At 38.1% G+C, this 25,060-nt stretch overlaps 1 protein-coding gene across 3 annotated transcripts in view; it reads right to left on the bottom strand.

The window, feature by feature from the left end:
- Positions 1–25,060, bottom strand: part of PRKDC (protein kinase, DNA-activated, catalytic subunit) — a 214,760-nt gene that overhangs the window by 36,344 nt on the left and 153,356 nt on the right. For all 3 annotated transcript variants that reach the window (XM_007085581.3, XM_042972680.1, XM_042972681.1), the window contains 6 exons: positions 23,395–23,533; positions 22,333–22,521; positions 21,408–21,632; positions 20,069–20,177; positions 18,373–18,484; positions 3,117–3,306 (listed from right to left, as the gene is read on the bottom strand). In XM_007085581.3, the coding sequence (XP_007085643.2) occupies positions 3,117–3,306; positions 18,373–18,484; positions 20,069–20,177; positions 21,408–21,632; positions 22,333–22,521; positions 23,395–23,533 (964 nt within the window). The remainder of the gene's footprint in view (positions 1–3,116; positions 3,307–18,372; positions 18,485–20,068; positions 20,178–21,407; positions 21,633–22,332; positions 22,522–23,394; positions 23,534–25,060) is intronic.

Raw genomic sequence — 25,060 nt, forward strand, 5'->3', positions numbered from 1 at the left:
TCCCTGTGTTACACCCACCTGGCAAAACCACACTCCGGGTGTATCGAGGGCATGCCTCGTCCGCTCCTACACACTTACAGATGCACCAGAGACACAGTAGCCAGGCTCTCTGTGTGCCCCAACGGTCCTTCCGTGGCTTTCCAGGCCCTCCACCACAGTCCACAATAGCCCACCACTCTCTCACTGTCCTCAGCTCTCCTCAGCTCAACCTCTGCAGAGGGCCTCACTGCCAGTTCTCAGAGAGAACAGATGAGCTCTCCCACTCACCTTTGCCTGAATCCTGTCCCCGCAAACTCCACAAGAAATCCGATTTCCCCAGTGACGTCCTCTCTCTCCCTAGAATTAGGCTTTAAACACCCTCAGGCACCTCCACCCTAAAGACCAAACTCCTCCCTGAACCCACTGGCTCCTCTGCATCGTGGCCTCCTTAGGGACAGCCTGCGCTCACTGTCCCTGAATCTCTACCTTCATCTCTTCTTCCACCCATTATGATCTGACTTCTGCTCTCGTGAAATGATTCTCACCAAAGTCAGCACAAGCCTCCCCTCAATGCAAGGGCACTTTGGTCTTTGCACACCCTGGCTCTCCCAGGTAATGACTTCTGCCCCTTCCTGTGGGCTCAGCCCCTCGGGGTCATCATCTAATGTCACCGTTTGGTTTCGGCTCCTTTGTGGGCACCTCTCCCTTTGCTCCTCCCAGAGCCGTCTGTCTGTTTTGGCAACTGGTCTCGGTCGCCTTATCCACTCCAGACAGTCCACGTGCCAGTCACACGTCATACCTCTATCGCAAGCATAATTCTTTTTCTCCAGAACTCTAGATTTCCTACATATAAATTATCGCATAGAAATCACGACCCGCTTGTCTTAAACGCCTCACAAATTCAGGATGTCTTGAGATGAATGCACCATCGGCCACACAAAACACTCCTCCTCCTGCACCCCATCCACCAAACGACACAGGGGGAAGCAGAACCAGTCACACTGCCTCATCCACGCCTCCTCCTTTTTCTTGGAGGAGAACCTAGACTGGCTACCCGTATCCATCACGTGGATTGATACTGGGCAAGCCTTTGCCCTTCCTCCAGTCTTTCTCCTCACTACAATCGGAATACTGTTTTAAAACTGCATATCTAGTGCTCGCTTCGGCAGCACATATACTAAAAAACTGCATATCTGGTCACCTCGATCCCAGGGCTTCCTGCACAAAGAAGCACGGCCTTTAAGTAGGGGCTAAAGTTCAACCGTTGCTCCACTCAAAACACCAACTGCCCCGAGCCACTTCTGGGTCTTATATGTTATTCCCTCCACCCATCTCACCTCTCAATTCCCAACTTAGCTATGACCTCCTACTCCAGGAAGCTTTCTCTGTTTCCGTAAGGCTGGGTCAGGTGTCCTTCCCATGTGACTGTCCTTTGGTATTATTGTACTATAACTGCTCGTCTGTATGTCTATATTTTATTCACTTTAGTATCTCCAGCACCTAATGCTGTGCTTGGTAATGAAAAAAAAAGGCAAAACTCAAATTTCAGTTCTGCTACTTTCGGAGACTTTCAAAGAGCATGGGCAGGTAAACTGAAATGCACTGAAGGTTTTATGTGATCTTCAGACTAGAACTATTTTTCTCTCTTCATGTCCAATATTGCTGGAACTGGTACTACCTCTCTCTAGCCCTTATTTATATGGGAACATATTGTTGACAACTTCCTAAGAAAAGCCAGCGTGCCACATGGAAGGGTTTTAGCCAACTTAGTAATTCTTACACATTTCTAAGTAATGCACTTACAGCTCACTTCCTTCCCCTCTCTCACCAGAACCCTCTCCCAGTTTGGAAAGTCTGAGCAGTAGTAGGGAGCACACATGTCTCTCCATCTGGCCCAAGCACCCTAACTTCCTGCTGAGAAGCCACATGCACTCCTCTTTAGCCATGTGCCTTAGAAGATGGCCCCAGTTGCAAGTAGAGCTAATGAAAAGAATCTTCCTTTTTTCTGCAAGGAATAGAAACTGTTTCTAATTCCAAGAAGATGTAGTAAGGAGGAAGGAAGATATGAAACATCCACAGCCATTTCCAACTACAAAGGGTAAGCCTGGGGCTGCTAGACAGACCTACTACATAAGAATCTGAGAACAGGGGTGCCTGGGTGGCTCAGTCAGTTAAGCACCCAACTCTTGATTTCAGCTCTGATCATGATCTCACAGTTTGTGGGATTGAGCCCTGCATCGGACTCTGTGCTGACAGTGAGGAGCCTGCTTGGGATTAGCTCTCTCTCCTCTCTCTCTGACCCTTCCCCACTCATGCACACTCTCATCCTCCTTCCCTCCCTCTCTCTCTCTCAAAATAAACAAACTTAAAAAAAAAAGAATCTGACGACAAAATCAGTATGGTAGAAGAGAGAACTGAAGGAGAGAAAGCAGGCCCTTGCTGACAATATATTTCAGAGTATCTGAAAGCCAGATCTTCTAGACTTTACTCATAGGAACTAACAGATTTCTTTTATTCACCTAGACTGCTCTGGGTTGGGTTTTCTGTTATTTGAAATATACAAATCCCTATCTGATAAAATACCCATCTCAAAGAAAAACTGAGAAACTAGCACTTAAACTTACAGAAATATTAATTATTTCTATTAGAATAACATTCTTTGCTTTATAATAGCAATCTATCAATATAGGGTCATTAAAAGAGTAAGCTCCCCTAGTATATTCAAATATGATTTAAGTACATGAAAAATATGATTTAATATTTTATATACAAAAAATAAACCTAAATATATTTTATATTTTATTTTATAAATAAATAAATATCTTATTTCCATGAAATAAACCTAAATATAATTTGTAACTAACTGGCAAACATTCATTTTGTTAAACAGGATCCAATCTGATATTGGGTTTATTTTCTTTTTTTAATAACAGAAAATAATTATTTTCTAATGATTAACAAGTATGCAATAAACTTTAGAACTTTCTGGATAATTTTAAGTGTTTCTTCAAGTTTACTTTCTTTTAAAGAGAACAAAAATACTAAGTACTCAATTATCTTTGAGCTTCAGATTTTAGGGAAAAGTTTAAAAACCAGCTAATTTAAAGAAATAGAGGACTACAAATATGAGTACTCACCTGCTTTCTTGCACTTTCTACCATCTTCATTTTCATAGAAAACATACAGTTCTTAATCAGAGAACAGACCTCTTCTCCCTGTTCCTGGACTTCCATCCCATCACTGGGATCTCCATCACCATCCATGGACATACTATGATCATCTGGAGGAAGAATAAGTTTCTCCTCGATTTTGCTGAGAAAGAAACAGCTACAAAAAACAAAGAAAAGTGAGAGTTAATGCCAGAGATTCATGAAAGAAATCTTGGACATACAGTAAGCTACTGGATGGTATTGATAGAAATTCTACAGCTATTAAATTTTTGCTCATTTTTTAGACTGTAAATGTACACTCTAGGCACCAGATTTAATATCTATTTTTAACTAACCAACTCTTTAAAAGATATTTTTCTAGATATCATTTACTGCATATACCTCCACAAAATAAAGCATTTAAACGCACAATGTTCTCTCCATGAATGGGTGACATGACTATGTTGGCTCAGAAGCCATTTCCCTTTTCATATCTTCCAATCTAAGGTCCTACCCCAAAGATGAAAATTGTAAAGCAGCAAACAGGTTATAATCACTGGGAATATGAAAAGATAATGCTATATTGCTACAAAATTATTTTTATTTGTATTGTAATTTACATATCTGACTCTGTTCCAGTGATTTCATTTTCATTATTTTCATGTTAGTAAACACTGACAAAGGCCCTTAACATACACAATCCATTCCTGATCAATATTGTGGTAGGGTCCCCTCCCTAAGGAAAAACAAACAAAAAACAAACCACAAGGCAACCTGGTTATATGCGTACACGAAAACATCTCTCACGACCTTGTAACATGAGACCACTTAATCTAATCAGGCTACATGTTTGTGTTACCATATATGGGAGACAATAACTACACCATGTAGCACTCTGGCCTCAGTTCTTCGGGTAGGAACCCAACTGAGCTGTGCCAGCACGAATAAAGTTGCTTCCTGGAAAGACAAGCCTCAGGGTCACGACTCCCTGTGTGAGGATCCCGTGACATTACTTGGAGGCTCATCCGGGATTTGGAGATGGTGCGTTTCCACCTCCTTTGCCACTGGGGATACGAGCCTCAGAGTGCCGGGGGAGGCAGCCTCACCAGGGGCTAGCAGACCGCTAGATCCACAGGAGACTAGCCCTCCTGGTGTGTCAGGATGAGGATGCCGTGTACACCCACGGAACCTGTGAGTCCTAAGAACCAGCTCAGGGAGTGCCGCCCATCAGACTGGTAAGAACCTGGGTTCGTTCTGGCAGACCTCCACTGAGAGGCAGAAGGGCAGCCTGATCACCTCCCAGAGTTGCCCTAATCATTCCATAGGGATGAGGAACAAAGCCACAACTCCAAGGTGCTGAATGCAGGGTGGTGGGTTGGAGTTGCTGTGTGACTGTATGTGAGGACTTGTCTCGCATTCATTTCCCGGGTCAATGACTATGATAATTAGAGCCAACTGTCTCTGGTTATTCTACCTCAGAACAGGGACTTTAAGGAATATTCCCAAAGAGCTGCTGAAACTCCCTTTGTTTTGGAGAAATTCCTTGTCTCCTCCAAACTGACATGGACTGCCTAATTCCACTAGTGGAACAGAGAACAAAAGAAAACCTGGAGTCTGCTCCTTTGTCCGAGCTGACAAGATTTAAAACTGGGAATTCTCTTTCTCTTCCTTCTGCTGGCACCTCGTCTCTTCTGCCTTTCCTTACCAACCCCCCCCGCCCCCTCCTATTTCTGCGCCACCTAGGGTGAGGCCTACATTATTGGCCTCTCCTCCCACTCTAGAGATAGAAGTTGTGGAGCAAAGACCACCCATTTCAGATTTCCCCTCCAGTTCTCCAGGTAAAAATTAACCATGGGGAACAAACTGTCTTACATGGACCCAAGTAAAACGTATTCAGTGTTTATGCTAATTTAAGTTTATTGGTTTCAGACAATTTTAGCAACATTAATTTAAAAAAAATTTTTTTCTACCTAGATCTGCTGAAGGTCAAATAAGCTCGTTATCTCTGTTCCAATTTATCAGCTAAAGAATGACTTAAAGTAATGGTTAACTTTACCTGTCTCATAGTTTTCATAGGTAATTGTTAAGATAGCTTTCAAAGTCTTTAGTAACCTAAAATGTTAAAGTTTTTGCTTGCATGATAAATTAGGATTACATTCACTGGATATCATGCGAGATAAGAGACTAAAGCACTAATTACCAGATGTAGGTTTGTGGTTCTGACTTGTTGCAGAGAAACCAAGGATATTTAGATCTCTTGGAAAATATGCCTCATGCTTAACTGATTCATAAGTTTGCCATCTAAGAAATTCTAATGTAACTGTTATAAAAATTATACCCAATACAACTGCCAGAGCTCTTAACTTACTAGCCACGCAGCAAACCAAAATGCGCAAAGCTATCTATCAAAATCTCTTGGCCTTAGATTATCTGCTTGCTTCTGAGAAAAGAGTATAGAAAGTTTAACCTGAGCAACTACTGCCTACAGATAGATAATGAGTAAAAAGTCATAGAGAAGATCACAAATCAAATAAAAAGGATTGCTCATGTCCCCATCCAGACCTAGAACGGTTAAAACCCCGGGGAGTTATTTGGAGGATGATTTTCAACTTCTGGGGGATTCAAAACTCTCATAAAAATTATCTTCCTAATTCTGGGAGGTTACTTAATCCTACCCTGCCTAGCTCCCCTGGTTACATGGTCTGTCTCCAGTCTCATTGAGGCCATGATTGAAACAAAAAAGATAGCCACTCATGTAATGATGTTATGAAAATATAAACCTCTAAACAAAGATGATACTCTTTGACCCAAAATAATAGAGGGGTCCAAGCATCAGAGGTGGGAATGTGATAGGGTCCCCTCCCTAAGGGAAAAAAAAGAAAAATCAGGGGCGCCTGGGTGGCTCAGTCAGTTAAGCGTCTGACTTCAGCTCAGGTCACGATCTCATGGTTCATGAGTCCAAGCCCCGTGTCGGGCTCTTTGCTGACAGCTCAGAGCCGGGAGCCTGCTTTGGATTCTGTGTCTCCCATTCTCTCTGCTCCTCCCCCACTCGCACTCTGTCTCTCTCTCTCTCAAAAATTAATAAACATTAAAAAAAATAATAAAAACAAAAAACCACAAGGCAACCTGGTTATATGCGTGCATGACAGCATCCCTCATGACCTTGTAACATGAGACCACTTAATCAGATTGCATGTTTGTGTGTTACCATATACGGGAGACAAAGAAGTAGAAAATACATAAAAAACTACACTATGTGGCACTCGGGGCTCAGTTCTTTGGGTAGGAACCAAACTGAGCAGTGCTGGCAGAAATAAAGTTGCTTCCTGGAAAGAAAAGCCTCAGTGTCACGACTCTGTGAGAATCCTGCTACAATATCAATTAAGTTTTTGTTCATCTAGCAATTAATATCAATTTTCTTTTTTTTTTCCTTAATGGTTATTTATTTTTGGGAGAGAGACAGAGCACTAGTGGGGGAGGGGCAGAGAGAGAGGGAGACACAGGATAATCTAAAGCAGGCTCCAGGCTCTGAGCTTTCAGCACAGAGCCCGACACAGGGCTTGAATTTAGGAACTGCAAGATCATGACCTGAGCCAGAGCTGGATGTCTAAACGACTGAGCCACCTAGGCACCCCTAATTTCAATTTTCTTAGAAACACTGTAGCCAGAGAGACTAGCATGTCCCACACATCTTTCGTTTTGTTGTTGTTATTCCCAAGGTACAGGTCTTTCTAGTCATCTGCTTCTGCGTTCCTGGCTCCCTACCTAATCTACAAGGGTCCCTGCCCTCCCAAGAGCTGCTACAGTTTAAAAAAAAATTTTTAATTAAAAAAAATTTTTTTTTAATTTATTTTTGAGAGACAGAATGCAAGCGGGGGAGGGGCAGAGAGAGAGAGGGAGACACCGCATCTGAAGCAGGCTCCAGGCTCTGAGCTGTCAGCACAGAGCCTGATGTGGGGCTCTAACTCATGACCTGTAAGATCATGACCTGAGCTGGAGTCGGATGCTTAACTGACTGAGCCACCCAGGCTCCCCTAGTTGCTACTGCTTTTTAAGCTTTCACTGGTTTTAGTTGAAAGAATAAACAAGCAAAAGTTGTGTAAGTAAAAGTTGATAAACATTTGAGGAAATAATTTATGAATGAAACATGAATGTTACACTATCAGAATGAGTCAAGTGCTCTGGGCTCTCAGAAATGGAGGAGTGAGGTGGCAAAAAGGGGAGGTGGATACGTCTTCACAAAGTGAGATGGACTTTTTCCTGGGCTTTGAAAAATAGCCAGGTATTTTTCGATTTCGATTTCAGGTATTAGAGGAGGTAAGGAAGTTCCGATAGAGGAAACAAATTAAAAAAGGCAGACAAATGCTGTGGTGTATGACATGTTGTTCTATCAGACTGGGGAGGATGGAACCAGGGAGAGAACCATCTTTCCACAAGTAACAAGAGTCCCCCTCTTATATGGCAATGTAAACATCTTACAGACCACCTTTCTGCTGATAATTAAAGCTCTAGATAAAATACCAAATACAACCACCTGAAGTCACGGAAAGTAAATACAGCGCGGGCAGGGAAGTCAAAGCTAGGAGAAGGTGCTGCCATTTGGATGAGTTTCTGGTTTTCTCTTTCTTTTTCCGGTTTTGCCTTGAGGATAACCTTAGCTGCTGAGGGTTATGGTAGCCTGAGTGACTAAGATTCTGACAGGAGCCCTGCTATATTGTGCCCAGAGAAACCTAGAAGGGAGCCTAGGCAGACCAAAGGCTGCAGTGAGAATCCTCTAATTCTGTATATGAAGCCATACAAGTTTCAGCCTGCCTCCTGAAGTATGCATGTTCAACACTGACTGGAGACAGTGAAGAAAAGACTTGAGTACTCAACTGAGATGTGAATCAAGAAGGCAAGACAGAGTCCACTGGCCAAATCTAACTGCACTGATAGCTCGCTAAAGCAGTTTATTCCTGGGAATTATAAAAGGGATTAGAGTATACACAAGATAATATTAACAATTTCTAGATCCAAAATTAGTTGCTATACAAAGAACCAGGAAAATGTATCCATTGTCAGTGAAAAAGACAGACAACAGATGTCAACTCTGAGATGACCCATACGCTGGAATGATCAAGCAGCTATTTTAATGATGCTCCAAGAGAGCAAAACAAAACCATGAATAATGAAAAGGCAGCTATCTCAGTAGAAAGTATGAAAAAAAGACAAATGTAAATTTTACAACCCAAAAATCCACTAATTAATAAAAGATTCACTACACTGACTTAGAGAGGAATTAAGAAAATACAGGAAAATGACAGTGACTTTGAAAACAGTTCAACAGAAATGATTTAATCTGAAGAATAAAGAGAAAAAAGATTGAATAAAAAATGAATGGAGCTTCAGGGACATGTGGGACAATGTCAAAAAGTATAATATATGTGTAATGGGCACCCTACAAAGACAGAAAAATTATAGCAGAAGTATTTGAAGAAACAATAACCAAAAAGCCCCCACATTTAGTGACAAAAATGTAGATTTGAATAGCTCAGTGAACCTTAAGTAGGTAACTTCAAAGGAAACTACACCTAAACATATCATAATCAAACTGTTGATTACCAATGATAATGAACAAAAATCTTGAAACCAGTCAAAAAGTATGATAGATTAAACACAGGGGAACAACAATTTGATTAATCATGACTTTCTTTTCAGAAACATGAAGGCCAAATGATACTGCTGAGGAGGAAGGAGGGATCCACCCAGAATTTCATATCCACAGAAAATAAAAAAAGTGAAATAAAGGTATCCTCAGATAGAGGAAAACAATAAAAGGAAAATAATAAAGCTAAATGAATGACAATAAAGATATGGAGATCTATGAAGCATCAGGAAAAGAATTCAAAATACTTTTATAGAAATTTAGTGAGCCAGAAGAACACAGACACAGACAATTAAACGAAATTAGGAAAACAAATGTATGAATAAGAAGTTCAACAACGACAAAAAAATAGAAACCATAAAACAAAACAAAAAACCAGTAATCCTAGAACTGAAGAATTCTATGACTGAATTGAAGAATTCAATAGAAATCTTCAAAAGCAGACTCAACTGGGCAGAAGAAATAATCAGTGAAATGATCCAGTGAGAGGACCAAAAATAAATGAATAAATAATAAATAAATAAAAATAAGTAAAAATAAAATAAAATAAAAAACAGAATGAGTGAAGAGAGTCTATGGGACAACATAAATGAAACAATAATACCCACTATGGGAATCCTAGGAGAAAAGGGACATAAAGTATATTTAAAATAAAAATGGCTGAAAACTTCTCAAAACTGGGCAGAGAAATGGATTTCCAGATTAATGAGGCCCAAAGAACCCTAAACAGGTTGAATCCAAACCAAGCCACACAAGACACATTATAATTCAATTGTCAAAAGTCAATGAAAGCAACAAGAGAAAAGTGACACATCACATACAAAGTAACCTCCATAAGACTAGAGGTGGAGTTCTCAAAATAAACTTTTCAGGCCAGAAGAGAATGAGATGATATATTCAAAATAGTGAAAGAAAAACATATCAGGGCACCTGGGTGGCTCAGTTGGTTAAGTGTCTGACTTTGGCTCATGTCATGATCTTGTGGTTTATGAGCTCAAGCCCCAGTTGGGCTCTGTGCTGTCAGCTCAGAGCCTGGAGTCTGCTTCGAATTCTATGTCTCCCCCTCTCTCTGCCCCTCCCTGCTCACACTCTGTCTCTCTCTTTCTCTCTCTCAAAAATGAATAAACATTTTTAAAAAATTTAAAAAGCAAAGAAACAAAAACTGTCACCAAAGATTACTATACCTGGCAAAACTGTCCTTCAGAAATAAAGACTTCCTGAACCATCAAAAGTTAAGGGAGTTCATCACCACTAGATCTTGCTTATAAGAAATGATAAAGGGAGTTTTCAAGCAGCAATAAACCACTGCTAATTAATATGAGAACATATGAAGTTAGTACAAAGCTCACTGTTAATGGTAAATATGTAGCCCAAGTCAGTTTCTCTAATATGGTAATGACAGTGCATAATTCACTATTAATGCTAGTTTAAAAGTTAAAAAACAAATGTATTAAGAATAACCTTGACTACAAGAATCTGCTATTAGATACACAACATAAAAAACAATAAATTGTAACATCAGCAATCTAATATGTGAGGGGCATGGGGAAGTAAAAGCATAAAGTTTAAAAATGCTATTGCAGTAAAGCTGTTATCAATTTATACTAAGGTGTTATAAGCTATTTTATGTAAGCCTCATAGTAACCACAAAGGAAAGGCCTTAGTAAGTACATAAAAGATCATGATAAAGAAGTCAAAGTATACCAGTACAAACAGTCATCAAATCAGAAAAGACAGCAAGAAGCAAGGAACAATAGATCTACAAAACTGCCAGACAACAAAATGGCAAAAATAAGTCCTTACCTATCAATAATTGCTTTAAATGTAAATGGATAAAATTCTCCAATCAAAAGACAGAACAGCTGAATGGATAAAATAAACAAAAATCCAATATGTGACTAAGAGACTTACATTAGCTTTAAAGACAACACTGAGAACGGCTAACATTAACAACTCAAGCAACAACAGATGTTGGCGAGGATGTGGAGAAAAAGGATCTCTTCTGCGCTGCTGGTGGCAATGCAGACTGGTGCAGCCACTCTGGAAAACAGTATGGAGGTTCCTCAAAAAATTAAAAATAGAACTACCCTACAACCCAGCAATTGCACTACTAGGTATTGATCCAAGGGATACAGGTATGCTGTTTCAAAGGGGCACATGCACCCCAATGTTTATAGCAGCTCTGTCAACATTAGCCAAAGTATGGAAAGAGCCCAAATGTCCATCGATAGATGAATGGATAAAGAAGATGTGGTCTCTATATACAATGGAGTGTTACTTGGTAATCAAAAAGAATAAAATCTTGCCATATGCAACTATGTGGATGGAATTAGAGGGTATTATGCTAAGCGAAATTACTCAGTGAGAGAAAGACAAATATCATATGACTTCACTCATATGAGGAATTTAAGATACAAAACAGATGAACATAAGGGAAGGAAAGCAAAAACAATATAAAAACAGGGAGGGGGACAAAACATAAGAGACTCTTAAATATAGAAAACAAACAGAGGGTTACTAGAGGGGTTATGGAAGGGAGGGATGGGCTAAATGGGAAAGGGGCATTAAGGAATCTACTCCTGAAATCATTGTTCCACTGTATGGTAACTAACTTGGATGTAAGTTTAAAAAAAGGTTAATTAATTAATTAAAAAAAAATAAAGACAACACTGACTGAGAGTGAGGGCATGGAAAAAGATTTCAAGCAAATGGTAGCAATAAACAAACAAACAAATAATAAATAAATAAATAAATAAATAAATAATAAAAATACACCTTAAGCTAAAAATGGTAAAAAGGTCATTATATAATGATAAAGTGGTCAATCCTATAAGAAGATGTAATAATTATAAATATTTATGCACCTAACATTGAAGCATCTAAATATATAAAGCAAATACTAAATGGAAAAATCAGACAGCAAGACAATAATAGTTGGAGACTTTAATGTCTCACTTTCAAAAATGGGCAGATCATCCAGACAGAGAATCAATAAGTAACCAGTGGATGTGAACAAAACTGTAGACTACATACCTAAGGCACATGATCAAACAGATGCAGGAAAAAGCATTTGACAAAATTCAACACCCATGCATGCTAAAACAAAACAACACTTTCAGAAAATATGAACAGCAAATAATTGGAAGGGTACTGAAAAACATAAAATACCTAGGAATGAATATAACAAGACACCCAACACATCCATAAAAAAAAAAAAGTCATTGCAATTAAAGAAGTAAAACTTTCACTATTTGCAGAAGACATGACACATATATAGAAAACCATAAAGATGTCATCAAAAAACCCTCTCAGCAGTATTAAAAAAATTCAGTAAAGCTCTAGGAAACAAAATTAATATACAGAAACCTGTTGTGTTTCTATACACTAATAATGAAGTAGTAGAAAGAGAAGTTACAGAAACAATCCTGTTTACAATTGCATCAAAAGGAGTAAAATACCTAGGAATAAACTTAACCAAAACAGTGAAAGATCTTTACTCGGAAAACTGTAAAACACTGATTAAAAAAAATGAATATGACACAAACTAATGGAAGATATTCCATGTTCATGGATTAGAAGAAACAAAATTGCTATAATCCCTATACTACCCAAAGCAATCTACAGATTTAATGCAATTCCTATCTAAATACCAACATGTTTCACAGAACTAGGAAAATAACACTAAAATATGTTGTAGAACCACAAAAGACCCCAAATATTCAAAACCTTGAGAAAGAACAAAGGTGGAGTTATCACAATCCCAGATTTCAAGCCATACTACAAAGCTGTAGTAATCAAAGCAATATCATACTGACACAAAAACAGACACACAGATCAATGGAACAGAACAGTAAGTCCAGAAATAAACTCACACTTATCATATGGTCAATTAGCCTATGACAAAGGAGGCAAGAATATACAATGGGTTAAAGACAGTCTCTTCAACAAATGGTGCTGAGAAAACTGGTCAGCTACATGCAAAAGAATGAAACTGGACCACTTTCTAATACCATACACAAAAATCAACTCAAAATGGATTAAAGACCTAAGTGTGAGACCTGAAACCATAAAACTCCCAGAAGAAAACATAGGCAGTAATATCTCCTACAACAGCCACAGAAACATTTTTCTAGATATGTCTCCTCTGGCAAGGGAAACAAAAGAAAAAATAAACTGCTGGAACTACACCAAAATAAAAAGGTTTCGCACAGCAAAGGAAACAATCAATAAAACTAAGAGGCAACCTACTGAATGGGAGAATATGTTTGCAAATGATATATCCAATAAGGAGTTAATACTCAAAATATGTAAGAGCTTATACAATTCAACACCAAAACAGCAAATGATCTGATTTTTAAAATGGGAGTAGGACCTGAATAGACATTTTTCCAAAGAAGACACACAGATGGCCAACATAGGAAAAGATACTCAACATCACTCATCATCAGGGAAATGCAAATCAAAACCACGAGAGGGGTACCTGAGTGGCTCACTCAGTTAAGCATCTGACTTCGGCTCAGGTCATGATCTCACAGCTCATGAGTTTGAGCTCTGCGTCAGGCTCTGGGCTGACAGCTTGGAGCCTGGAGCCTGCTTTGGATTCCGTGTCTCCCTCTCTCTGTGCCTCCCCTGCTCACGCTTTCTCTCTCTCTCTCTCTCTCAAAAGTAAACATTAAAAAAAAAAAAACCACAATGAGATATTACCTTATACCTGTTAGAATGGCTAAAATAAAAAAGACAAGAAATAACAAGCATTGGTGATAATGTGGAGAAAAAGAAACCCTCATGTATTGTTGGTGGGAATGTAAATTGGTGTAGTCACTGTGGAAAACAGTATGGAGGTTCCTCAAAAAATTAAAAATACAGCTTCCATGTGATCCAGCAACTTCACTACTGGGTATCTATCTGAAGAAAATGAAAACACTAATTTGAAAAGATATATGCACCTCTATGTTTATTGTAGCATTATTTATAATAGCCAAGCTATGGAAGCAACCCAAGTGTCCACTGATAGATGAATGGATAAAGATGTGGTGTGCGTGTGTGTGTGTGTGTGCACGCACATGCACACACATATACACACAATGGAATGAATATTATTCAGCCATAAAAAAGAATGAGATCTTGCCATTTGCAACAAAAGGGATGGACCTAGAGAGTATAATGCTAAGTGAAATAAACAGAGAAAGACAAATACCATATGATTTTACTCATATGTGGAATTTAAAGAACAAAACAAATGAACAAAGGAAAAACCAGACCAAAAACAGACTTTTTTTTTTTTTTAATTTTTTTTTTTTAATGTTTATTTATTTTTGAGACAGAGAGAGACAGAGCATGAGCAGGGGAGGGGCAGAGAGAAAGGGAGATACAGAATCTGAAACAGGCCCCAGGCTCCGAGCCGTCAGCACAGAGCCCGACGCGGGGCTCGAACTCACGAACTGTGAGATCATGACCTGAGCCGAAGTCGGACGCTTAACCGACTGAGCCACCCAGGCGCCCCAAAAACAGACTCTTAAATACAGAGAACAAACTGGTGGTTGCCAAAGGGGAGGCAGGTGGGGGCATGAGTGAAACAGATAAAGGGAATTTAAAAGTACACTTATCATGATGGGCACAAAAAAAAAAAAAAAAAAAAAAGAAAGAAAGAAAAAGAGAAAGAAAAGAAACCTAAATAAATAAACCTAGATAAATGGAAGAACTATATACATATTAGAGAACTCTATATTGTCCAGATGGCAACTCCCAAACTTGCTCTATAGTGAAAATAAAATCCCAGACTCTGAGTTTTTGTTTTTGGCAGCAATGGACAAGCAGAGGGGCACCTGAGTGGCTCAGTAGGTTAAGTGTCTGACTCTTCATTTCGGCTCAGGTCATGATCTCATGGTTCATGAGTTTGAGCCCTGCACTGAGCTCTGCGCTGACAGCATGGAGCTTGCTTTGGATCCTGTCTCTCCCCGTCTCTGTTCCTCTACTGTGCATGTGTGCTTTTGTTCTCTCTCAAAATAAATAAATAAAATTGACAAGCAGATTCTAAAAATGTACATATAAATACAAATAACCTAAAATAGACAAAGCAATTTTCATAAAGAAAAAATTGGAGTACACATCCTATCTGATTCAAGACTATTTTAAAGCAACAGTAATGAGGACAGTTTGATATATGAAAAAAAAAATGTATGTATATATAAATAAGGAATAGCACAGAGCATTCAAAACCAGACCCACACATATATGGTCACTGATTTTCAAAAAAGGTGCCAAGGCAATTCAATTATGAAAAGACTTTTGAACAAATGGGACTAAACAACCAGACAGCCATACAAAAAAAGCCATCAGAATATGTACCCCCACATCATACCATCTACAAATATTATCTTCCTTTAGATCATAGACCTAATGTAAGAACTAAGACTATAACATTGCTAGAAAAAATGCAGAATAATTTTGCAAGATGTGCCTGTACTGTCAGTTTGAAGGGGCTCCGGCTGGGCAAATCTGAGACAATTTGAACATGAGACAAATAAGAACAGCAACAGATTACATTCCATTAAATAAAACTGGAATACATGATTCTGTATTGATAACTAAAATTCAAGTAAATGAATAAACAAATAGATGGAGAAGGGAAGGTTCTTCCTTACACTAAGATGTATTCTGATAGAATATGGAACAAGGGCTGGAGTTAGAAAATCATCACCTTGCAACTATCATTGTTAAGACTGGTTTGGGCTAAAAGTCATCCACAGATACAAAATACAGAGGGCTAAGTCTTAGGAGAAGCAGGATATATGCATGTTTCAAAGCTTCTCCCACCCTTGTTATTAGTGGCAAAGAAAAAAAAAACAGGCTTAAAACAAAAACAGGCATTATACACTGAACACCAGATAATATTTTTTCTGAGTTCTCATTTTTTATTATGTATGTATGTACGTATGTATGTATTTTAAGTCTGTACTTTAATTCCAGTTAGTTAACATACGGTGTTATGTTAGTGTCAGGTGCACAATATAGTGATTCAACACCTCCATACAACACCCCATGCTCATCAAGCCAGGTGCCCTCCTCAATCCCCATCACCTATTTCACCCATGCCCTGCTCCCCCCACCACCCCCTCTGGTAATTCAGTTTGTTCTCAATAGTTAAGAGTCTGTTTGAGAGGTTTGCCTCTTTTTTTTCCCCTTTGATCATTTGTTTTGTTTCTGAAATTTCATGTATGAGTGAAATCATTTGTATTTGTATTTCTCTGACTGACTTCTTTAGCTTAGCATAATAATACCCTCTAGCTCCATCCATATTGTTGCAAATTTCATTCTTATTATGGCTGAGTCTATTGTGTATATATATATATACCACATCTTCTTTATCCATTCATCAGTTGATGGATACTTGAGCTGTTTCCATAATTTGGCTATTATTGATAGTGCTGCTATAAACACTGAGGTGCATGTGCCCCATCGAATCACTATTTTTGTATCCTTTTGGTAAATACTAGTAGTGCAACTGCTGGGTTGTAGGACAGTTCTATTTTTATTATTTAATTAATTTATTAAATAATTTTTTTAATGTTTTATTTTTGAGAGAGAGAGACAGAGAGACACAGCATGAGCGGGATGGGACAGAGAGTGAGGGAGACACAGAATATGAAACAGGCTCCAGGCTCTTGAGTTGTCAGTACAGAGCTCGCTGGGGGACTTGAACCCATGAACCATGAGATCATGACCTGAGCCGAAGTTGGACACTCAACCAACTGAGCCACCCAGGTGCCCCTATTTTTAACTTTTTTAGGAACCTTCATACTGCCTTCCAGAGTGGCTGCACCAGTTTGCAGTGTATTACCTACAGTGTAATAGAGTTCCCCTTTCTCCACATCCTCACTAGCCCCTGTTGTTTCTTGTGTTGTTGACTTTAGCATTCTGACAAGTGTGAGGTAGGATCTCACTGTAGTTTTGATTTGTATTTTCCTGATGATCACTAACATTGAGCATCTTTTCGTGTGAAAGACCAGACAATATTTTAACCAGGCAATCAAAATTACTATTACCAGTAAAAAGCACATGTACATCCTGCTTCTAGATGTAATACCCTGAAAATATTTCACTTAAGTAGTATGTTAACTATGGATGTACCACCTGAACCTAACCGTGAGAATATACAAACGCAACCTGAGGAACATTTCTCTAAAACGTCAATGTCATAAAAGATGGCTAGGAAAGTGTCCCAGATTAAGAGGCCAGAAAGACATATCGATTAAATGCAATATGAGATTATGGGCTGGATATCGTCTTAGAAGGGGAGAAAATGCTTTAAAGGACACTAATGGGACAACTGACAAAACTGAAATTGGGGCTGTATTAAAAAGGAAAACAGTGAAGTTATTATTGTACTGGTGTTATATAAAACAATACTCTCTTAGGAAATGCACACTGATAAAGAGACACATATATGTACCTTAACTTCAAATGGTTCAGAACATAATTATGTATGTGTCGGGAGAGAAAACAAAAAAGCTAATGTGGCTACATGTTAAAAATGTTTGAAAACATTGGACTGCGTAAAAAGTACGCCGTTCATGGGAGTTCTACTTTTCTTTCAACTTTTCTACAGATAAGAACTTACCTCAAAATAAAGAGTAAAAAAAAAAAAGTACAAAAAATAAAAAGCAAAAACCAAACCAAACCAAACCAAACACCTGTAGTAGCAGAGGAAATAGGATATAATGGCAAGAACACCACACGGGGCCACAGTCCTTGAGTCCTACTTCCTGTGCATACTTGCACAAAATAATTCACGACCTCTCTGATTCTGGTGCCTTATCTCTGAAATACATGGCTAGTATCTGCTTCAGGGATTACCTGGGTTTCCACAGGGCAAGGAAAAGCTGAGCGTATGAAAATGATCTCAAATCTGGTAAAGTGATACATACAGTTATGAAATAAGAGTCAGGAGGTAGGAGGCACGAGTGTCAAAAATCCAAATTATAATAGAATAGTAACAAATCACGAAGCAGTGTTTTCTTTGCTGCCATTTCAGTTGCTAACATTTGGCCCTGAGACAGAAGCAGGTGGACCACTGCCCCCGCTGCTCCCCTGCTTTCTCTCACTGCCAACAGTGTGTTCACAATCAACCTCCCAGCACACGATGAATTCAATGTCAGTGGGCAGCAATTCCCTGGCAGGGGATAAGCTGGGACAAAGGACACACTGCTGACATGGAGAGCTGTATGAGAACAATTTACACGAGAAATCAGCAAGATGAGCCTGATCTATACACACTAGGCTCACACCCCACATTTTCCTAAACACCCATTTTGGAGACAAACCATTCTGGCAATTTCGTAAAAATCCACATTCAGTTCAAAAAGATCACATCTTGGGGCGCCTGGGTGGCTCAGTGGGTTAAGCGTTCGACTTCGGCTCAGGTCATGATCTCATGGTTTGTGGGTTCGAGCCCCGCATCAGGCTCTGTGCTGACAGCTCAGAGCCTGGAGCCTGCGTCAGACACTCTGTCTCCCTTTCTCTCTGCCCTCCCCCACTCACACTCTGTCTCTCTCTCAAAAAGAAATAAACATTAAAAAAAAAAAAGAGATCACATCTTACCGATTTGTGATGATGTCATCCCAGATGTTCATTGGATCCATTGTAGCATCAGGGTATCTGTTTGTCCAGGTTTTTAGAAGTCTCCTAAGGGGAGCTTGAGATGATAAATTACCTAAAAATATTAGAAGATGGCTATATCCACAGCTCAATGATAAGAGCAACTTACAAAGTAGGGCTGCCATTAGTAAATAAAAACTTAATTCAAATTTCTTGACCAAATTAAACATTTTTGTTTTGTCTTTCACAACAGGAATACAAAGTTACCATAGTAAACCTAATATAGGTTGCCATTACAACTCAATTTCTTAAGACACAGAGTAAAAATGGGGAAATAAACATACACAACTTTTACATTTAGCACAGATCCACAGTCTTTCATCTACAATTCCAAAATCTATAAAGGATCGAAACCTGAAAACCTTTCATAGGGCTGCAGCCAATTTTCTTGTTGGCAAAATCTGATCTGAATCAGCATAGGGATACTTATATTATAGTCTTAGTTTACGCAATTTTTGTGAATTTTCATCACTTAAGCCGGAGACGCATCATTGTGTTGAATGACGAAATACTGCCTCCGACCTTGGTACCTGTACAAGGTTACATGGTAATAATAGTAACCAAAGCAATCGGGACTCAAGAGATTCATGACAACCCTCAGGAAATTTAAATTTCACACTGATAATGCTTAAAGCTTTAGTTTCTTTCTGTTGGTGGGAAAGTAGTGGTTAAGAGCATAAGCTTAAATCAGACAGTCCTGGGTTCAAAATCTGAGTCTTTCACATATTAGCTTAGGTAAGTTATTTATAAAATGAAAAAGCAAGGAATCTACCTCTCATAAGGCTGTCATAAAAACTATGCATTATAGAAAAAAAAAAGATTAACATACGTCCTAGAAAGTAGAAAACACTTAATGAATGATCTGTCAATAACATGCGCTTGAAAAAGAATTCTCCAAATTTAAAGCAGAGAATGATTAATTGTAGATATGTACGAATATCAATTTTTATCAGGACTCTGAGAGGGTCTTTCACAATTATTTTAAATTATTGAGGACACAAGTTGAACTTCCAGTTTATGACTAAGACATATTACCATCGTAAAGACGTACTCTTTCCCTTTGACTCTGGGTGGCCTCTCACAGGTGCCAGGATAAACTCCACTTGTTTGTAGCAGAAGACCTTCAGGGTCTGCACACTGCCACCAGGAGCTTCACCTCCCCTCAGGCCAGGGTGTGTGGAACCCAGTCACTGAACTTCTAGCCCCTCTGAGCCACTGCAGGCTTTCGAGAAGAAAGGTCTTCTGGGAGCCCCTCTGTTTCTCCACCCTCAACTCAGGCCGTTTCTCCAGGAGCCTCCTGCACCGTTCAGTCCAGGGCAGATTCTGTTTTACGTATTTGACATGGGAAATCCCTCTGCCTCGGTATGGGTCATATCGTGTGGGGATTACCCCACTCTTCTGAAAGCTTCTTCAAGCTAGGCAATATGTTTTATTTGGCTTTGCATCCCCAGTGCCTAGAATAGTGCTTGTCCATCTTAAACATTTATTTCAATGACCTCAAAATATGTATTTGCAGCGTGAACTCAAAGTATTTTCTAACCCACACGTTCAGTACATGTTTCACTTTCACTAAGCAAAATAATCATACCAAAACCTTTCCGTAAGTATAAAAGAAAAAAAGGTAGTCTAAAAAAATTACCTTGTTTGCTTATAAAACTGATGAACTCCTGAATTTCTATAATAGTTTGTACAGACTGCACTTTGGTGAGTCTACTTCTGTGTAAGAGTACGTCAATACTTGAGTAATTCTAGAAAAAAGATATTTAACATTGTTTATAAATCAATTTCCTACTTTAAATTTTAATACAGTTCCCTAAAACATGAAATACAGCAACTACCTTACATCAATTACAAAAACGTGTCTCAGAATAGTTAATAATTAGCTCATAGAAGCAATTAACAGACGGTTTAAAATTTTTTAAATAATTCAGGTTTTTAATCACATTTTGGCTCAATGAAGTCAATAAAATCAATACAACTGGGCTACTGTTGCCTCTATTGACCACCAGTTTTTAAAAATCACAACATCCTATAAAGTAAAACTGCCAACTACAGAAGCCAACTCCTTCTTCTCCAATAAACTTCCTCTATTAAGCAAATTCAAAAAATTTTTAAAAATAACGATACTGAATGAATATGCTTCTATGATCAATATCAGCCAATGATAAATGTTAATTAATAGGCTCTATAAAGACACTGACTTTAAAACCAAATATCAGAAGATTCTCATAAAAGCAAAAAGGAAAGAAGGTATAATGGTGGAAAATGATCAGGGAAGATTAGTTCATACCCTCCACAAAGCAACCAAACTTCCATTCAGCCACTCTAGATGAAAAGTCTACTCTCAAGTGTTCTTTAACAGCACAACCCTATGTGTTAAGTAACTTGAATTTAAACAAAATCTTGGAAGAAAAAAATAAAACCCAAGGAAAAGCAAAAAACAAAAAAACAAACAAAAAAAGAACTTCTTAAACAGAAAACCAAAAGGGACTAAAAATGCATTAAGCCATTTGCAACTACGTGGATGGAACTAGAGGGTATTATGCTAAGTGAAATTAGCCAGAGAAAGACAAAAATCATGTGACTTCACTCATATGAAGACTTTAAGAGACAAAACAGATGCACATAAAGGAAGGGAAACAAAAATAATATAATAACAGGGAGGGGGACAAAACAGAAGAGACTCATAAATAATGGAGAACAAACTGAGGGTTACTGGAGGGGTTGTGGGAGGGGGATGGGCCAAATGGGTAAGGGGCTTAAGGAATCTACTCCTGAAATCATTGTTGCACTAGATGCTAACTGATGTAAATTTTAAAAAAATAAAAAATAAAATTTAAAAAAATGCATTAAGACAAAGGACAAAGTGAAAAGATTTTAGAAGAAACTTTTTGTGTGTTGATTTTTTTTGTTCATGAGTTTATGGACTTAAAAGTATGATAGAAATGGTACATTTCAGATGGGTGTATCTGTATTACCTGCATAAAAATCTGAATGCAATTTTCAATATAATATTTGGCTCTATCAACATCATCTTGTAAGATGTAAAGAAGACTCAATTCCTGACTATAATGCAGCTCAATAAGAGCCTTCTGAACCTCCTTGTTCACAGCCTCATCAATAAATGTCAGCAGGGACTGGTCAGCCTCCCCTTGAAGCAGTAACTTCAGCTTGCTGCGGATCATGTAAGGTAGATAGGTCTCCTAAGGAAGAGAAGACTACTTGTAACTTCAGAAAAACAATATGAGTTATTTTATTACTACAATATCCATTGGTATAATTTTGTAGGTCCAGATTTAGATCCAAAGTGACAATGTTTGATGTTTCAAACCTAAAACTACAATTCTTAGGACACATTCACTTAAAATTATTGATTTTTGTAACCACAAAATACACAGAAACATGTTGTATGGAAAATGGGAGCTACTTTTAGCTGAAAGATCTTTGGATGTTACACACAAGTGAGGAATCTACAAGCACAGCCAAGACAGTTGCATTGTGGGGACCAGGTGAGTCATTTCCCTCCAAGAGTTGGGGTGATCCCATGGGAGGGGAACCATGTCACCCCAGGGGTAAGGGCTACCCCATGTGTATCCTGTGTCTCAGGGCAGAGACACCAAGAAATATTCTTCCATGTAGTTATACTACGGATATTAATGTTTATTTTTAAATGCATCCCATTTACTTGGAAAGGAGTGGCCAAAAGTGGCTAAAAAAGAGATTAAAAAAATGGCTACAGAGATTTAACAATACTATGGAGTTGTTGGGGGGAGTCAGGTTACACAAATGTTCTATGCTTTATAACTACTACCTTGTTTTTGAAAAGTTTTAAACAATTTCATTAATTAGAAAACAGCTATCTATAATATTTATCTCAGTGACTTCAAATGTAATTCTACCCACCTGATAAAATGGTTCACTCCACATTTTATTTAGATCTGGAGGGTTTTCATTGTCAACGCTGACTATAGAACAGTATGCCAATGATTTCCACTCAGCAAGCTGGTTGTAACAGTCGAGGGATGCAAGTTCCCAAAAATCCTTCTCAGCTTCAGTAGGCTCACCATCTACCCATTCTTGTTTATTGAGAGCCTCATGAAGAAAAGTTCATACAGTTATTTTAAAAGTTGGAAGGAATATAAACGAAAACATTTGTATTATAGGTAGTAAACTATTCATGCTAAGGACAATAATTTTCAGATTTATGACAAGGGGAGAGAAAAGAGAAAACAGAGTAACACTAAATGGAAGAAAAAAAACCAAAAGAAATCTCACAGGAACAAATCAACATAACAACCAAGAGGAAACGATTTCTCTGAGAAACTTACCAATGAAGCCAATTAATAAACTGAAGGTTCTGAATGACCCAAAATTTGATCTGAATCAGTACTGTGGATTATTTACTACTTAAAGAGCTCTTAGATTGAAAATTAGAAAATAGGACATTTACAGAAAATTGCAAAGGACTTTTACAATCCGGACTGCTCATTCAAGAATCTGATAGGTCATGGACTCTGAATTTAAACTACTTGCTAGACATCTATACCTAGATAGCCACTGGCAACTCAAAATACAAACTGTACAAAGCTGAACTTAGTCATCTCCAAACCAATTTTTACCTATCTCTTTATAAAGTTTTTACTTACTGAAGGAAAACAATCTACCCTTAGAGAAATTATAGAATAACAGCAGATACTGAAATAACATCTTAACAGTTTTACAGCATTTGGTATGAAATGCTTTCTCTTTTATTCAATGATGTTTTCTTAAAAAGAGTAAAAGATAAAGCAATAGTTATTTCACATTTTGTTGTTATGAAACTATTCTCTGCTACTAATTTTTGTGTAAAAACCAAGGAATAAAGTTGAAACATTACAAAACTCTAAATTCTAAAGGTAACAGTTTTTCCAATCAGAAAACAAAAGTGCTTAAGCAACTGGTATATTTGCTAGTGATCAATTTTACCTCATTATACTGTTTAGCAGCTTCAGAGTAATCGCTTCTTGCCTCTGCTAATACCGCATTCTGAGTGATTTGCTTTGTTCCTATCTCACTACTAAAAATACCACGGAGGACGTCATATTCTCCAATTGATCTATACAGTCTAAAAACAAGCCAAAAAGAAAGTCCAAATCAATGACTACGTCAATATTTTTTAAGTTTTTATTCTAATGAAATGATATTAAATCCAGATGTCACATTATCTTAGCCAAAAAGGATATATGTTTTTTTTTGTTCTATAAATATAAAATCTTACACACTATGAAGTTACCATTAGGTTTTACTACTTTAGTCATACAGGAAGCAGAGATTATTCTAAAGAGCATTTAAAGTGAAATCTGAAAATATTGTAAGTTTACACTGGGTAAATTGTGTCATTAAATAAGACCATTCTGTGTTAATCCATTACAGTAATAATGCACATACCAGTGGGTGACCTATTTGAAATCCTGTCTAGACCTAAAATTTGGAACATAGCCAAGAGTCCAGAGTGAGTAAAAATTAATCCTGGTTCTAATAAAGCCATGTTTTAATCCACATTCTATGGGCCATCTTGATTCTACTGACAAGTAATTTTCTTACAGCCTTACTATATGCTTGAGCACCCATTCTTCTCTTCACATTAACAAAAATCTACTTTATCCCTTCAACCAAACTTCCTCTGTTAAGATATTCTCAAGTAAATTTTTAATAAGTTTGTTCCCTTCCCCTACAATTTTTTTCCCCCTCTTTTAAGTTTCAACACAAATGTTATCTCTTCCTGATGCTGCAGTCACCTGGCCAGCCAGTGAGGACTGCTTCCTCCTTGGCTTTCCTGCAGTTGGGTCCTTTCGCAGGTATGAAATCTCATGTACTTATTACATCAAAAAAGCCCCATGAGCTCTCTCAGAGCCTAAGGATTCCAAATTTAGATAAAAATCTAGTAGACACAGCCCTCTCTTTGCCCTGCTCATAGAGGCTTATGGGTAACAAGTCAGAGGCAGAGGTGGGGAGATGGGAGGTAGGACAACAGCTCACAGTCCAAGAGCTCAAGAGGAGATGAGAATTACAAACATTTTTCAGTAGCTGGAAAAGAGATCAGTCTCACATCCACCTTGCACTGGCCCCATGGTCCCAGGATGATACGCACTATAACATGGTCAAAATGATGACCCAAATCATCAACAGGCAAAATTATGTTCTCACTACTCTGTTTGAAAGGAATGTAAAATATTATATGTAAACTATGAAGAAGTATTAAATAAAGTTAGAAAACAGTGTTTAAAGTTTAGGCTCTAAAAGTTGTGTGCTTCATTTACCCAGAAAATACACACGAGTTTCTCATTCTCTGAAAATATTAAATATACAAACTGTTACTGACTGTTCATCTACACATCTGGAACAACAGGATAACAACAGCTCCTTAGACAGAAGCAGTATTAGCCAAGACGCACCCTCTGAACTGCCCTCTGTCTTGCCTCTCAGAGATCTCACCACCTCCCATTTCATGTTATGGTTAGTTATACAGGAAAGTACATATATTTCCTACTGGTTGGCTACTTTTGTGTCTGGGAGATATGTTTAATTCTTCTTAGCACCTGACATAATGTCTTGTTCACACATAATGCTCAGTTAAGATATGAATAGTACA

Source organism: Panthera tigris, chromosome F2, assembly GCF_018350195.1.
Source record: "Panthera tigris isolate Pti1 chromosome F2, P.tigris_Pti1_mat1.1, whole genome shotgun sequence".
Classification (NCBI taxonomy): Eukaryota; Metazoa; Chordata; class Mammalia; order Carnivora; family Felidae; genus Panthera; species Panthera tigris.